At 51.3% G+C, this 15,988-nt stretch overlaps 1 protein-coding gene across 2 annotated transcripts in view; it reads right to left on the bottom strand.

Annotated features, from left to right (window-relative positions):
- Positions 1-15,252, bottom strand: part of Kiaa1755 (KIAA1755 ortholog) — a 34,753-nt gene extending 19,501 nt beyond the window's left edge. Inside the window, exons 1-4 of one of the 2 annotated variants that reach the window (XM_057780864.1) lie at positions 15,083-15,252; positions 5,028-5,228; positions 1,392-2,697; positions 785-967 (exon numbers count right to left, since the gene is read on the bottom strand). In XM_057780864.1, coding sequence (XP_057636847.1) covers positions 785-967; positions 1,392-2,697; positions 5,028-5,228; positions 15,083-15,085 — 1,693 coding nt within the window. In that variant the 5' untranslated portion in view covers positions 15,086-15,252. The remainder of the gene's footprint in view (positions 1-784; positions 968-1,391; positions 2,698-5,027; positions 5,229-15,082) is intronic. The other variant, XM_057780865.1, reaches the window with a different exon arrangement.
- Between the last annotated feature and the right edge of the window lie 736 nt (positions 15,253-15,988).

The raw sequence follows: 15,988 nt of genomic DNA, 5'->3' as shown, positions 1-15,988 counted from the left end.
CTTTATGTTGGATTAAAATTTCTCTAATGCTAGAACGAAAGTTGTGTGGGTGCAGGGGCCACAGAGGCTCATCTCACACCACAGTGCTGAGTCTAGGGCTCGGGAAACAGTGATCGAATAGCTACGAAGCAGAAGTAAAACTCCTGAGGCATGGAAGCTGTGAATGCCTGGTCCAAAGCCCGTTGGTGGCAGAGCCCTTGTTCAGTCACCAGAGGCCGGAGGAACTATTAACAGAGGCTCATAAATGCTTCCTTCCTTGAAGAACTGCCCTTAGCCGGGCTAGCATATTGACTTGTCCTGCATCCCATTTCAGGATCAGTCTGCAGTTAATGACTGACACACCCAGAGTAGCCTGCAGTTAATGTCTAGCGTACCCTGATATTAATTCTGACCCCTTGCCTTAGGCGGACAACTGGTATAACCCACACTTCGGAGCCTTCCCTGGGTCTGGCATCACCTTGCTTGTCCCTTCCTCTGCCTGCCTGCCTTAGTTTGTTCCGTCCCATTTTCATGGGGGCCTTCCCAAGAATCTTTGTCTCAAACTCAGCTTCTAGGGAGTCTGACCCACACCTTGGCTTCCTCGCTGAAGTCTGGAGAAATGGGTGGATGGATGTTTGGGTGGATGGACAAGTGGACAGATAGGTGGATGGACCTAGAAACGACTTTCCTCTAATCCATGCCTTTCGCTGGAAACTTTCAGCCTCCTGGGCCTTCCCCTCTTCACCCACCAGCATCTGAGAAGGCTCTGCCCCTTCCACTCCACCCCACCCCCGAACCCCAGAACCTGGCAGGCAGACTATCCCGGAGTGGAGAAGCTTGTCTCCCAGAGTTCCAATCCTGGGCTCAGGCCTGCGACACTCCTCCAGGCTAAGTCCTCCTCCTAAGGGATCTGAAGAATCTTTCTGGAAGCCAGACAGCTCCCCAGACAGTGGGGTTGAGCCAGATGTTCTGGGGAGAGCTGTTCCATCTGGGGAAGGAGAACAACAAAGCAGGGGCTGTCACACAAGAGACGCGCTTTCCAAGGGACAGGGTTTGTCTTCTACCCAAACGATGATGCGGCTTATAGCATGACCTGCTCTCTGCCAGATAAAGCTAAATCCCTTCCTTCTGGTATATCTTTGAACCCTCAGAGCAAACAACTCTGTGATGTAAAAGGGGCCCCACCCCTTAGCAGAGAAGGAGACTTGAACTCAGAGAGGTTAAGTGTCTGGCCAGCGTCACACAGCATGAGGTAAAGCTGGAACGTGAACCCAAACAGACTAATGAATGGACTTGCTCAGCTCTCTTTAACCCTTTGAGACTGGGACAGTTTTGTGGTTCCTGTCCCTCACAGCCAGAGCCTCCTGCACCAGCTAAGCCTGGCTCTTGCCCTGCTGAGTGTGAGCTCTTACCTTCCTCCGGGGCCTTGGTGCCGCAAGGCTGCAGAGAGTCAAGGGGGCTCAGGGCTTTCTCAGGGGGCAATAGGAGTGCCCTCTGCACTTTCAAGAAAGAGAACTGGAGCCCAGGAGCTGGGGACCCACGGGCGGAGGCGTTCTTACTGAGAAAGGCCTCAAGCTTGGATGCTCTGCCGTGTCCTGGTGTGGTCTCCTCTGTCTTTGTTTGGGAAGCTAGGGCTGCAGGAGCAGCTGAGGACAGGAGGGGAGAGAATATTTGCCTTGGCCCAGGCCTGAGCTGGACCATGGCTGCTGTCATTCCCAAAGGCCTTCGCATATTATAGGATGCTGGCTCTTCTTCAATGTCTTCTAACAGATCAGAGGTACAGTCCAGTGGCTTCTCCGGGACACCGTCGTGGGGCTGCTGGGGCTGTCTCTCTGCAGTGTGGGCAGATGGTTTGTGCCTGGCCTTTCTTCTTAAGCTCCCGCTGCAGGGCTTCTCTCCTGAGCCTGCTGGCTTCGCACATGCCAGTCTTCCCAAGGGAGGTCCCTCATCATGTCCTGGGAGAGGTAGGACCCTCCCAAGCACAGGCGCCCCCTTAGTTTTGGATGTCTCCTCCTGTAGTCCTTGAGTGTCCACACTGAGTGTCACTACCTCCCTGTCTAAAGACCCCCTTCTACACTGTTGGGGAAAGTCCAGGAGAGCCACATATTCCCCCTCCAGGCCCTGGTTGACCTCACTGTCCGTCCGGAAGGACATCTGCCCTCGCCTTGCTGGCTCCACCTTGATGAGCCCAGGATATTTGTCCCTAGACAACTTCCCTTTATCCTTAGCCCAGCTCTGGACCACAGACACCTCACTGCCCAAGGAGCTGGCCTGGCCTGGCTCCTGGGGGCTGCTCAGATGAAGTGGACAGGAATCCCCATCTGAGGAAGGGACGTTCATTACTGGGGGTCTGTCATCTATAAACTCTGGGCTGGTAATCCTGGTCCAAGGCACAGGTGTGATCCCATTTTCTGAAGCCACGAGACAGTTGTGTAAGGGACGTCCCTCAAAGTCACTGTTGATGGCTTCCAGCCATTCTTGGGTGAAAATTAGAGAGTAGGAGGTCTCGGGAATAGGCTTCTTGTCCACCTCTCGGAGGTCTGAGGAGAGACACTTGAGCGTCATGTGGACAGACTGCTCCTCCCAAGACTCTACTTGAAGGTAGAAGTCGCCCTGACGCAGCAGGAGCGGGTTGAGTGGCGCCAGGTGGACCACGACCTCATCCCGCAGACACAGCGGCCAGCCCTCATGCAGGAAGAGGCAATGGGTGTATAGGGCCTGCCGAGAGAAGGGGGCATCAGAGAGACAGGCTCCAGGGCTCCTCGGTTTTGGTCAGTTTCCTTCCCTCTCCCACATGGACCTCAAATAGCCATGGAATAGACAAAGACAAGATAGATGCCTAGAACCAGGCACTGAAGGGGCCATTGCTGTCAGGGCACAATGGGGTCACCTGCTCCTACCCTTGGCATTGGCCTTGAAGATGCTTGCTAGCTTTTTGGCCTGAAGGGAAGGCCCATGCTCCAGGTACATTAATCAGCAAGTATCTTCCATGGCAACCCTGCCTGCATCATAACCCTCTTCTCCCCGTTTACCTACAACTTCTCCCAACCCAGCTGGAGCCTTAGCCCCCGCCCCCCCACACACACACTTTAAAGTCAGAAAGGAATGGATCAGAGGTCTAAATGGGTTGTTTGCTCTGAGATCTGATTTTTTTTATCTACAAATTGGAGTTAAGTAAAACGCAGCAATATTCCTGGACTGGCATGAGACAGATTGAGTATGGACGCAAAGAAGCCAACACAACGCTTAGAGAGTGTTCAGAGAACATGACTTCACTCCCTTCTGAAAAAGTGTGTGAGGATGTGTGTGCATAACAGGGCAGTGCCCATGTGGAGGTCAGAGAAAAACTCAGTGTCCCGGATTCTCTCCTTCCATGTTTACGTGGCTTGTGTGGCAACTGAGTTATCTCCCCAGCCCCAAGTTAAAATGGCACAGAAACAGTTTTGAATGAGAAGCCAGGAGACTTGACCCCACCACTGTCCTGCTGGCTGACCTTGCAAAGGCCACCACCATTTTTACATTCTGCCATTGTAGTCTCTGTCTTACCCATGGGAGTTGGGGTGGTGACACTGAGCCTCAAAGAGGTAACATGGACCCCCCATGTTCCCGGTGACTGAGTCTTGATTTGAAACAGAGAGCCTGACCTCAAAGGACTTACGTGAGTCCCTCTCTGCTCCTGTCTATTCTGAGGTGACATGAATTTATCCATGACAGCCAAATCAGATGTGCCTATATTTAAAAATAAAAGTTGTGAATTTGCCGCGGAGAAAGGAGGGGACAGAGCAAGTGGTTTTGACTTTTTTTTTCTTTTCTTTTAAGACAGGGTCTCGTGTAGCCCATGTTGGCTTAGAGCTCAACTCTCAACATGTAGCTGAAGATGACCTTGAATGTATGATCCTCCTGCTCTACCTGCTGAGTGCTGGCATCACAGAAAGCATCGTCATGCATTTACAGAAACGAATTCAAACCCAGGGCTTGCACATGCTAGACCAGCACTCTACCAACTGCACTGTGTCCAGCCCTGCAAATGTGTTTTGAACAGACGAACAAAGTGACAGTTGTGTGGCTTGTCAGGGAGAGGAAAAGGGAGGTGGGGAGGAGGATCTTCTTGAAACGTTGTCAGGGGGTCATGGAGAGGCCACCAGCAAAGGCTTCTGGGGGATACTGCATTCCACTATTCCCATTCAGGAGCAGTTGCCATGGAGGTTTTCTTCCAAGTGCTGTGGGTCCTAAGATTGGCTCTGTGGCTCTTGATGCTGGGTGGCAGCGGACTCAGGGTAACTAATAGCTTAAGGGCATTGGTAAATCTCTGAGGCAGGGAGGAGAGCAGAGGGAATCGGAACTTTGATTCCTTGGTGATCTCCTCACTATTTTCCTAGAACAGTCTCCTCCTGGGGGGGTGGCGGGGGTGGTGGTGTGTGGATCTTAAAACCCAAATTTCTCTGGTCAACAGTGATTGGTCCAGCCATTGACACGTGATCACAGTCTGGCCAATCAAGATCCTCCCTAGAGCTTGTTGTGGCTGCTGGCCAACAGGGAGAAGTAGGAAGCAGAATGTGTCTTCCCGTGGATTAATGGGGTAAACTCCTTGCCTGAGTAGGAACTAAGTTGTTTTCTTCTATTGCCTAAAACACTTGTCTCAGAGACTGGAGAGATGGCTCAGAGGAGAGGAGCACTTCCTGCTCTTCCAGAGGTCCTGAGTTCAGTTCCCACCATGATAGCTCTCACATGATAGCTCTCAAAAACATCTATAATGAGACCTGATGCCCTTTTCTGGCATGGAGGCATACATGCAGACAGACCACTGTATACATAATACATAAATAAATATTTAAAAAACAAAACAAAAAACCACTTGTCTCTCCACCTCGACCCAGGAGTTGCCATTCCCCTCTGGATGATCAGTAGCTCTTAGGAACCCTCCCCTTAGACACCATATTCCTTGCTGGGGAGAGACACGCCTTGCCCACCTCCCTCCCTCCTCAATTCCAGCCCTCTGGGCTTCTGACAGAGCTTGCTATGGCAGCCACACGATGTCCCCAACTTACGCAGGCTGCCTCCCTCACTCGCTCACACAGGCGCTTGGCAGGGATGAGGAAATCCAGGAGGAAGCTCAGCCCGTCTCCCCCGAAATCAGAGTCCAGTAGCCGGAACACCTGACCCAGAACAGTAGGGGCGGTGGCTTCAAACGGCGGGTAAAGCCCTGCCAGGGCCTGCTGGATGGCCACGTCGAGGGCGGAAGCATCCTGCTGGGGACAACAGGGACGAAGAGCGGTTACAGAAGCAGTGAGAGGAGCAGCGACCACTCCTGTGCCCTTCAGGACCCCTGTGAGTGCTACCTTGCTGACTCCATTGGCCAGGGACAGCCTTTCACTTCACTTAGCCTAACTCAGGAACTCAAGCCTGTATCTTCCTGCCTCTGCCCAGTGACAGCCCCACAGCCCAACCAGACTCATAGCGGTATGTCTCCTGCAGCTGCCTTCTTGATTCCCCCACCCCCAGCAGCCCTCGGGCACGTCACGCTCAATGGTCCCTCCCTTTCTAGCTCACCCACCTGTGACTCCTGCCCTGCCCAGCTCTGTCACCGATCTCACACAACCACCTTCTCTGCCTCCCCAGTCTCTGGTCTTCTGTACTCTAGTCTTCCTCAACATCCCTCAAGGGCTCCCCTGGCTTCAGGATGTATCCAGCAACCCGGGTCTAACCACTGTGCTTGCCGTGCTTGACGCCAGCCTCCCTCAACCCTGCTGTCTCTGTCTGTGCCTCCATCATGGCGGGGGAGGCTCACCGCCAGCCTTTGCCAGTCTTGTCCCTTCTCTCAGAACACCTATCTGCCTCGTTCTCTCTCACCTCACCTGGCAACTCCTTCTTTTTTTTTTAACCTCAAGACTCAGGCCAGCTCTTGCCTGTTCTGGAAGGTACTCTATGACTTCACACCTGCCTCCATCCAGTCAAGTGTCCTCTCCTCTTGTGCCTTATCAGAGAAGTTCCCACACTGACTTTTGGCCCCCAAAGGGTGAGTGGGGCAGAAAGGATGGCCCTAAAGGTGCCCGCATCCAAATGTCCACAGTCTGTGAACACAGGCAGAGGGGACTGAAGTCAGTAAAACAAACTCTGAGGCAGGGGAGAAGCCATGACTCCCACTCGACCAGATTCCAAAGCCAGGGGTGTGAGACAGAGGCTCCATCCTTCCTGTCTGTAATTCATCCAGAGCAGGCCACCTCCATGTTGGCAGAATAAGTGAAGGAGTAAAAGAATTCATGCCTACAGCTGACCTCTGAAGGACAGTGGGTTGGGTCAGATGCTGGCATGCTGCCGAGCTGTGGGGTGGGAATGGGAGGTCACTCTCTAGAGCTGGAGGAGGGATCCTTTGTGTGGAAGAACAGGAAGGGGTTTACTGTTGGTCTCCCTAGTCCCCCCAGCCTCACCCACCTGCCAACCCCTGTTTCCATCGACATAGTCTAGATGAGAATGGTCCCACAGGCTCATATGTTTGAATACTTGGTCCCCAGTTGGTGGAACTCTTTGGAAAGGATTAGGAGGTGTGGCCTTGTTGGAGGGGGTGTGTCACTTGGGATGGAATTTGAGGTTTCAACAGTTAGAGCCACTCCCAGTTAGCACTCTCTGCCTTGTACGTGTAGATAAGACACAAACTCTCAGCTTCTATTCCAGCATTACTGCCTGTAGCCTCACTCCCCACCATGATGGCGTATACTCTAACCCTCCCGAACTGTAATTCTCAAAGAAACCCTTTCTCCTATACATTGCCTTCATCATGGTGTTCTTATAGCACTATAAATGTGGCTAAGACACCCACCAACCTGGAGACAGGGAGAGAAAGAGATCACAAATGCCATCCCAGGACACAAATACAGTAAGTCTGCTGGGCCTGCATCCCTTTGTGCATGTGCCCCACTGCACTGTGCCCAGGCTGGGACACCAGCGCACCTGACTTCTGCCTCCTTGTGTGGCCTTGACTAGGGACCTGCTCTCTCTGGGCCTCATCCCTAGCTGTGCTGTTTGCTTTGTTTCTGGAAATGTCATTACTTGTGATATTTAGCATCTGTACTACGAAAACTGTTGGTTTTATTTGTTTTATCACATATACCCACTCTGCAGAAAGGTACTGTCTTAGTTAGGGTTACTGTTGCTGTGAAGAGATACCATGACCATGGCAACTCTTTGATGGAGGTGGGTCTTGTATTTATCTGTTGCTTTCATTGGTTAATTAATAAAGAAACTGCCTAGGCCCATTTGATAGGCCAACCCTTAGGTGGGTGGAGTAAACAGAACAGAATGCTGGGAGAAAGAAGCCCAGTCAGTGAGTCGCCATGATTCTCTCACTCCAGACAGACGCAGGTTAAGATCTTTCCTGGTAAGCCAGCTCGTGGTGCTACACAGAATATTAGAAATGGGTTAGATCAGTATGTAAGAGCTAGCCAATAAGAGGCTGGAACTAATGGGCCAGGTAGTGTTTAAAAGAATATAGTTTCTTGTAATTAATTCGGGTAAAGCCATGCGGGCGGCCGGGCACCAGGAACGCAGCCCACTGCTCCTATTACTACAACTCTTTTTTTTTTTTTAATGATTTTTAAAAATTTTTTAAAATTTCATTTTACATTCCAGCCACAGCTCTCCCTCCCACCTCTCCTCCTGCTCCCCTCACTCCCCCCCCACAACCCACTCCCATCCACTCCTCCCAAAGGGTAAGTGCTCCCATGGGGAGTCAACAAAACCTGGCTCATTAAGTTGAGGGAGAACCAAGCCTCTCCTCCCTGCATTAAGGCTGAGCATGGCATTTCACCATAGGGAGTGGGCTCCAACAAGCTAACTCAGCACCAGGGAAAGATCCTGGTCCCACTACCAGGGGCCCCTCATACAGACCAAGGCAACTCTTATAAAGGAAAACATTTAATTGGGGCTGACTTATAGTGCAGAGGTTTAGTCTATTATCATCATGGCAGGACATAGTGGTTATACAGGCAGACATGGTGTTGGAGAAGGAGCAGAGGCTTCTACATCTTGATCCAGAAATAGCAGGAAGAGACTGCCATGCTGGGTGTGGCTTGAGCATATGAGACCTCAAAGTCCTCCTCCACAGTAACACACTTCCTCCAACCAGGCTGTATGTGCTTCAGACAAGGCCACACCTCCTAATAGTGCCACTCCCTATGGGCCAAGCATTCAAACACATGAGTCTCTGGGGGCCATATCTATTCAAACCACCAAATCTATCTTAAAAGTAAGTGGGGAGAGAGACAGAGAGAGGGAGAGACATAGAAAGAGAGAAAGAGAGAGATCCTACACTCATGGTCTCTTGTTCAATGTGACATACAATGATACTACTGCTAAGCCTGGGCACTCCATCTTCCTGGTAAAGAGTCAGAGCCAACCTTGCCCAGGGTCTTAGGGAGAAAGAGACAGAGTGTGAATCCAGTCCAGACCCAAGGCAACAAAGACAGCTCACTCTCCCCTTCCCCTACTCACGCTGTCCCCCGCCTCTGACTTCCCGCTTAGTCTGGGATCCACTCCTTTCAGGGTGGTCTGTCCTGGATTCTAGTGGTGCCTAAGGAAACCACAAGAAGGAAGGCAAGGCTTGCCCGCTGAGCCAGCCTTGGCTTGCACAGGCTGCCGATGCTTGCCACACACTTTAGCCATCTTCAGAGGTGGCTGAACGGTGGGAAATTGCAACAAGTGGGCAGGCTACACTCTTGACTCACTTCCTACCAGAGACTCAGAACTGTCCAAGAATTCAGGAAGAACATGGTAGAAAGGCCCCAGAGGCTTTGAGAAGGAATGTTGGCTCCTTGCCTTCACAAACGAGCTGAGCAGCCCAGCCCTGGACCACAGGAGTCCAAGTGCTGCTGCCAGACTCTAAGTGATTGCTGTGAAACTTGATAGACACGCTTCCATTCCTTCCCAGTAAGGCAGCCATGACTCCTCGCAGGAGCCAGTCTCAGATGGGTGCCGAAAAGGAAGGAGGCAGGACCAGCTCTCTTTGCAACAGGGGCCAGGGAAAGAGCCCAGTACACCAGTCAGGGGTGAACATATGAAATGGGGTTTTCTTTTTGAAGAGCTGGGTTGGAACCCAGGGTCTGTGCATGCAAGGTGAGGTGTAGCCCCTGACCTTCCCCGCTGAGCCGTGCCTCCAGCCTTTGGTCTTTTGAGACAGGTTCTCACCAGAAGCTAAGGCTAACCTCGAACTTATTATGCAGCCCAGGCTGGCCTCCAATTCCTACCTCTGCCTCGGAAGCACAGGGACTACAGGTATGCATGCTGCTATGGGCTGTACGCTTCTACCTGAGGCTCTTCGCAGTGAACTTTCGTCATCCTACAGGTGAATTTTGTCAAGAAAAATCAGCAAACACACTGCACAAATGAATGCATTTTTGCCTATACACCAATCCTTGCAGCCATTACCCAGCTCAGTATACAAGAGTTCTATCACCCCACAAAGTTGTCTCTCTCCTAGCCAACTGCCCCCCTTCTAAAACTGGGCTTCTATTACAATGTACAATGTTTTTAAAGAAAATTTTCCACAGTATGGCCCACAGAATGTGAGCAGGTCCAGACAAAGCCCAAATAGGCATTAAGCAAAGTTGCCCTGAGGGCAGCAAGGGGCAGGGGCCTCACATGGCAGCCTTTTAATTTTCTTCTGAGCTTGCTACATTTTCCAAACATTCTGGAAACAGTGAGTGTAGCTTTTATAACCAGGGGGAAAACATCAAAGTGTGATCGTGTGCTTTTAAGGCTGGCTCCTTTTTCAAATGGTCTCTCCAGATGTCGTTAGCTGGGCCTTCTGAGATGTGGGCTGGGCTGCCTCGAAGGTCCAGATCTTTCCACTGACTCCGCAGGGCCAAGATTCTAGTCTCATTTGGCTGGGCTGCTTCCCTCTCCTCCTGGGCAGGCAGAGGAGTAGGAAGGGCTGGTGTGGGCAGGGTCCTAGAGCCACCTGCAGCTTCCCTTCCATCTTGTCAGTGGGAAGGCAGAGTTGCGGCTTGGGGTGGGGAGCACTCGCCTACTGTGTACAGGCCTGGGTTCCATCCCCCACCACAGATGAAGAAGGAAAAGGCTAAGAAAGGTGAGACACTGACTATGCCAGGTGACTTTGACCATAGTTTCCCCACCTGTCAAAGGGAGGCACAGGAGCGCTGGTACCTCCTCAGAGAATTTTCTTGGCGCAATTGACTATGCGGTTAAGGCAGAAACTCGGAACTGCTAGAAGGGCAGAGAACCATTGTCTGCTGTATGTTCAGGCACACACCGGCATCTACATCACACCTGCTCCCCAAGGCTCAAACCATCATGAAAGATGAGGCAGAAAGATTTTAAGAGTCATGGGTCTGAGATGACCAGCTGGCTTTAGAGTCTCAGCCTAGCAAGTTCCAGAGCATCCTCAGAACTGCTGGGGAGGACCGAATCTCCTGGACAGGACAGGGTATCAGCACTCATGAACTCCCAGCAGCCGTGGTCACCCGCACAAGACCCGCACAAGATCAAGCCTGCCACATTGCATCATGGAGCAGGAGAGGCCCATGAGCCTTCCCTCCCCCTGCTGAAGAGGAGCTATTGACAGGTGATGGCTTTGGCAAGGGGCAGAGTCCATTCCCTTGAGGAGGTAGCCCCTGAGAGAGTGACCAATCTCCAGTGGACGGCCCCACACCCGTGAGTATATGGGTAGCACAAATTGGACTCCATGGGTTATTAGAAGAAAAGCAACATAGGATACAGAGTTGGGAGGAAGTGTGACATGGATGATAGACCTGGAAAGAGTTGGGGAGAAAGTGAAGGTGAATATATATATATATATATATATACATATATATATGTATATACATATATATATATGTATATATATATATATTCAAAATATATTGTATATGTTCATGAAATTCTCAAAGAATTAATAGAAGTGTTTTGGATTTTGGTTTGGTTTTTTCTTTTTATTTTATTTAATTAATTAATTTATTTTAAAGCACTGGGCGTATCTATTCTAGGGCTGTTCTAGGATTCGCCATGTAACTTTGTTCCGGGAGGTGTGGAGTAAGGGTGTGGTTTCTGAGTAGTCTAGTGGTCGGGTGCTGGGAAGTTTCAAAGGCCAGGCCCCGTCCCATGCCCTGCTACTGCCCGGGAGAGTTTAATGAGAGGGTTTGTTGGTGATACAGACACAGAAGCAGGTGAATGAGAGGAGGAACACCCACAGACCCTCACTGAAGATCCCCCAACCATCCACCTCAGAGGAACAATGGGCCTGGGTGGACACCGAGTGGAGGGAGTGTCCCTGAGGCCCCGCCTTGCCTGATCTACTGAGAATTCAGCCAGTCCCTGTGTTTTGAAGGTTGGCCAAGGCAAGCACAGCTGTGGGCCAGCTGCTGCCCAGCAGGTGTCAGGCTGTGACCTCCAGTTCCTGGGACTCTCCTCTTGAACTTGTCTAGGCTGAGGTCCCAAAGTCAGCGTCGTGGCTGCCCGGAAAGTTCCTGCTCACATCCAACTCAAATTGCTTGCGCTTTTTGTCTGTGTGGGTGGATGGAGGCTGGAGTGAGACTCCGGCTCTTTCTTTCTAAACAAACTTTCAAAGCTGGAAGAACAGTCCAGATACAGTGAACCAGGACAGGAGTGGGTGTCAAAAGAGCTACATTCAGCTCCAGCTCAGTCATGTGGCATCCAGGAAATTGTTTCTGCTTCTCAGAGCCCTCCCTAGTCTTATGTGTGTCCCTGTCTCTCTCTTGTGCCTCTGTCCTGGGGCACAACTTCTCACTAAGTCATAAGATAACACAGTTGGTCCCTAGGACTGCCTCTGAGTTGCCCAGAGCAAGCCTTCAGGGTGTAGCCTATGCTAAATCCATTCTAAGCGTGATTTGTGTGGTCGATCTGATAATTCTGTGGGTGGGGTATCATATCCCCATTTTACAAGTTAATGCGGTCCTAGTCAGTGAACATCTCCTGAGGCTGCCTGTAGACTGTACACAGAGCTCCAGCTGTGGCCCCCAACAGCATCAGGTGACTCCTTATTGCTTCAGCAGCTGGACAGCCTAGAGCATAGGACTTCCCTTCTACCTTCCCTGCTTCCTAAACAAACCCTGCCCCATCAGGGCTCCCCTTCATTCAAATACCCCATGTACAAGGTTTTCTTGTTATGTTCATGCACCTGGATTTGTTATTCATTTAATATTTATTCTTCATTATTTAATGTTTGATTTTTCTTCCCATCCATTTTTAGAGTAAACCTTATTTATTGTCATGTGTTTGTGCCATTGAAATCATTTCCATAAAAACTTCCTGTAAGTGCTGCCTCATTTAGCCTATGGCATCCCTTCCTGAGCACCTGCTGTCTCTGCTTGCCCTGAACCCTCTCTGCTCACACTGTTCCCTCTCTGCTCACACTGCGTCCTCTCTGATCACACTGCATTCTCTCTGCTCACACTGCATCCTCTCTGCTCACACTGTGTCCTCTCTGCTCACACTGCGTCCTCTCTGCTCACATTGTACTCTCTCTGCTCACACTGTACAGCTCCTACCCCAACTCTTGCCAGAGGGGCATCTCTTCTCCCGGTTTCTATGGTACCTGTGCTTCCAGGCAAAAAATACAGACTCCACTTGGGCTCACCTACTTCCTCTCTAAGTATGAGAAGGAGTTGCAGGTTGAAGGCCAGCCCAGGCAACTTAGTGAGATCCTTTCTCAAAACAAAATAACTGAGAGCTGGAGATGTGGCTCAGTGGTAGAGCAATTACTTAGCATGCATGAAGCCCCAGGTTCAATCACTTTCAAAAATCATAGCATTAAATCTCCTCCAGGGCCAGCAAAAATGGCTCAGCAAGTAAAGGCACTTGTTACCAAGGCTGGTAATGAGTTTGATCCCCAGAACCCACACTGTAGAAGGAGAGAATCCACTCCTGCCAGTTGTCCTCTTTCCTCCACATGCCTGCTATGGCACAATACTTCCACATGCATACAGATACACACACAAAATAAATAAATAAAGATGTAATACTTTAAAAAGCCATTTCCTACAGGGACTTGAACACAGCTCAGACAGTAAAGTGCTTGCTGAATGAGCACTCAGTAACGACCTGAGTCATGTGAGGTGGTGTGGGCCTATCATCTAGAGACAGTATCTCTCTGGAGATCCATGGAGTTGGCCTTGCCAAAGCAGATTCAGTGAGAGACACCATCTCAAAGGGGGAGGGGCAGAGAGTGGCAGACAAAGACATCCAGCATTGACTTCTGCCTCCATATGTATGTGCACACTTTTACACTCACCCGAACACACACACGTATACACACATGAACATTTACATGAACATTGCACACACTCATTTCCTTCCATTCTCTCCCCCTCCTGCTGACACTGAGGAAAAATTTTTAGACTGGGCTCAGTCATCCTTACTCCTAGCAAGACAGAATAGCCCCGGATGGGGGCGCTCCTCAGCCAGCCCCCCACAGCCAGAACCCACTAACCTGCCTTATGGAGAACTCTTGTGACTTTCTTTATGTGGTAACAGATACTGACTGATTACAGTCAGGATATAAAACCTCACACCCAAATATATTTATTTAAATAGGAAGTTCATTTCCTTTTTGTTGTTGTTGTTTTGTTTTGTTTTTCAAGACAGGGTTCATTTCTTAAAACACCACACAAATAAGTCCATCTTGATTTCTTATAGTATGTTCTCTAGTAAATTGTATTTGGGGGTGTGGGGTAGATAGCCCTGAACCCCTTTGTTATAAGATTCCCCTGAAAAGCCATTCTTCAAACTGTCACTCCAAAAAAGACACTTGAGATGGGTGTCATGATGAAGACTTGCTAGAGTGGTGCGGCACGCTTTGATGAGAGGGGGCAGATCGTGAGAGACTGTACCTTGGTAGTGATGTTTGGGTTGAGGTTTATAGGACAAAGAGGAATTTCCCAGGGGCTGGAGGTTCTGAAAAAAGGCCAGAGTGCTCAGGGCACGATGTTAAGATCAGAGAAGTGGGTGAGTGATGGCATTAACTATTTAAAGAGAGATCCCAGTGCCCACATAGCAACCTGGCTGTGGTCTCACATGTCCTTTAACTCCAGCACTGACAGACAAGGGAGCCTGGCTTTGCTCTGTCTGCATGCACGGGTGTTGGTTCCTATTTCAGCATGAACAGGCAGGTACGCAGGCGTCTGTATCCAGTGTGGGGAAAGGGATTTGTGCACACATTCATGCTGTGAACACACCTCTCTATAGAATTCTGGGTGTAGATCTGCACAGGAAGGGAAACCCACCCAAGCCAGCACGGTGAATTCAGGGGTGAGCACCCTGGCCTGTCTCCCAACTCCGTCTAAATCCCTCGAGATTTGCGAAATTGTTCCTGTGAATCCTGCCCAACCCCGAGTCTGTCTGGAACCGAACTAGGAGTCTCTGGAACAGACTTCATTGTGATTCCTTCTTCCCAGACGCAGGCACAAAAGGCACACACAACTCTCCCTGAGGTCCCCTTCCTAGGGTGCAGGTCCAGGAAACACAGGCACAGAGGTTCTGCGCCCTGCTCCGCCTCCTTCCCCACCCCACCCCCGGCCTTCTCCCCAGCTGCCTCTACACCTCATGAACATGGGAGCACTCCATGGTCTAACATGTACATGTTTAACTTGCCAAACGCAGGCGTCTGAACTATAGCAAGCGCACCCAAGATTTGGTGAGCAATTTCCTCTTATCCGCTCTGCTGCCCTCAAGGTCCGCCCTTTCCCAGAACTTCTGTGCGGTGCTGGGAGGGGACTTTGGTTCCCACCTCATTCCAGCCCCCCTACAGGACACAGCGCTATCAATCAGTATAAAGTTTGAAGTGCTAAAAACACCCCAAGTTTTCCGTATGGCCCAAGGTCCAGAATTCCAGTTAAGATTTGCATTCTGGTTTGGAGCAAGATAAAAGAGTGCATCCCTGCAGAGAGGCCCAGACAGGACGCGGCCCAGGGGTGTCTCTGAGTCCCTCTCTTGTCCTAACCCTGCTGGGGCTGCGCAGTTAAGCACCGAACCAGACCAGGAACTTGAGGGTCACTGAGTGCACCCACACCCACCCAGGGCTGTGCCGGGAGAAAACCCAGCTGAGTGCGGTGGTCCAGGCCCAGGAGGGCGTTACCATGGTGATGCTCCTCGGGTCCCCGCGTCGGTCGGCAGTTTCTGTCCCGCAGCGCAGCTCTGGCTCTCCTAGCCCCGGAGCTAGTGCGGCGGGTGGACGGGGGACTCCCAAACCGGCCTCATCCCGAGGGGCAGCCTACCCGGGACAGGGAAGAGGGAGAGGAGACCCAGACTGAGAAGGCGAAAGACGGAATGGGGGGTGGGGGGGAGGCGGGCCACCCGCGGGGGGCGGGGCGGTGGCGGGACAGCGGCCCTTTGTGCGACGCCTTGCCCTGCGCCCGCCCTGCAGCTGGCGCGGGTGATGGGAGCCCAGCGTTCCGCCCACCTCGCAACCCCTGCTGGGGCCACCGGAGCCTTCTGGAGGGTGTTTGGCTCAGCCCGGTTCTCCCGTCAGAGTCTCTATCCAAGACTGCGGAGTCAGAGCTGGTTTCTTGTCCCTATCTGCAAGTCATTTTGTTACCTGAGCCTCAGTTTTCTACCTGTAAAATGGGAAGATGGTGGAGGCGACGCTGGTGAGGATAGCATCCCCTCCTGGAATTGGGGAGCGGTGGTCAACATCGGTCCTGATGGTACAATCCCAGGCTTAGAGTGTGGCTAACACACCCAGCCTTCAAGAACTTGAAGCCCCCATGACAGAGACCGGATTGCTGTGAGTTCTGCACAGAACGCCCCAGACACTCAGCCTGCTGGTGCCTTGACCTCGGACTCCCAGTCTCTGGAACCGAATATGAAGGGAGAAGGTGTGTTGTTTTAAAGCTGCTCTGTACTCGGTTTCCGGTGGGATGACTCTGGAGTTGTCCGTTTATTATCAAATACTGTGCCAAGTGCCGAGCCAGAAGAAGGCAGAGACACCCTGTTCCGGTGCGGGGGACGGGGGGTGTCTTCTACCAGGAACTGGGACAAGAAA

This window comes from Chionomys nivalis, chromosome 9 (assembly GCF_950005125.1).
Source record: "Chionomys nivalis chromosome 9, mChiNiv1.1, whole genome shotgun sequence".
NCBI classification, from domain to species: domain Eukaryota; kingdom Metazoa; phylum Chordata; class Mammalia; order Rodentia; family Cricetidae; genus Chionomys; species Chionomys nivalis.
Note: the sequence above shows the minus strand (reverse complement) of the source record. Positions and strands in the feature narration are given on the sequence as shown.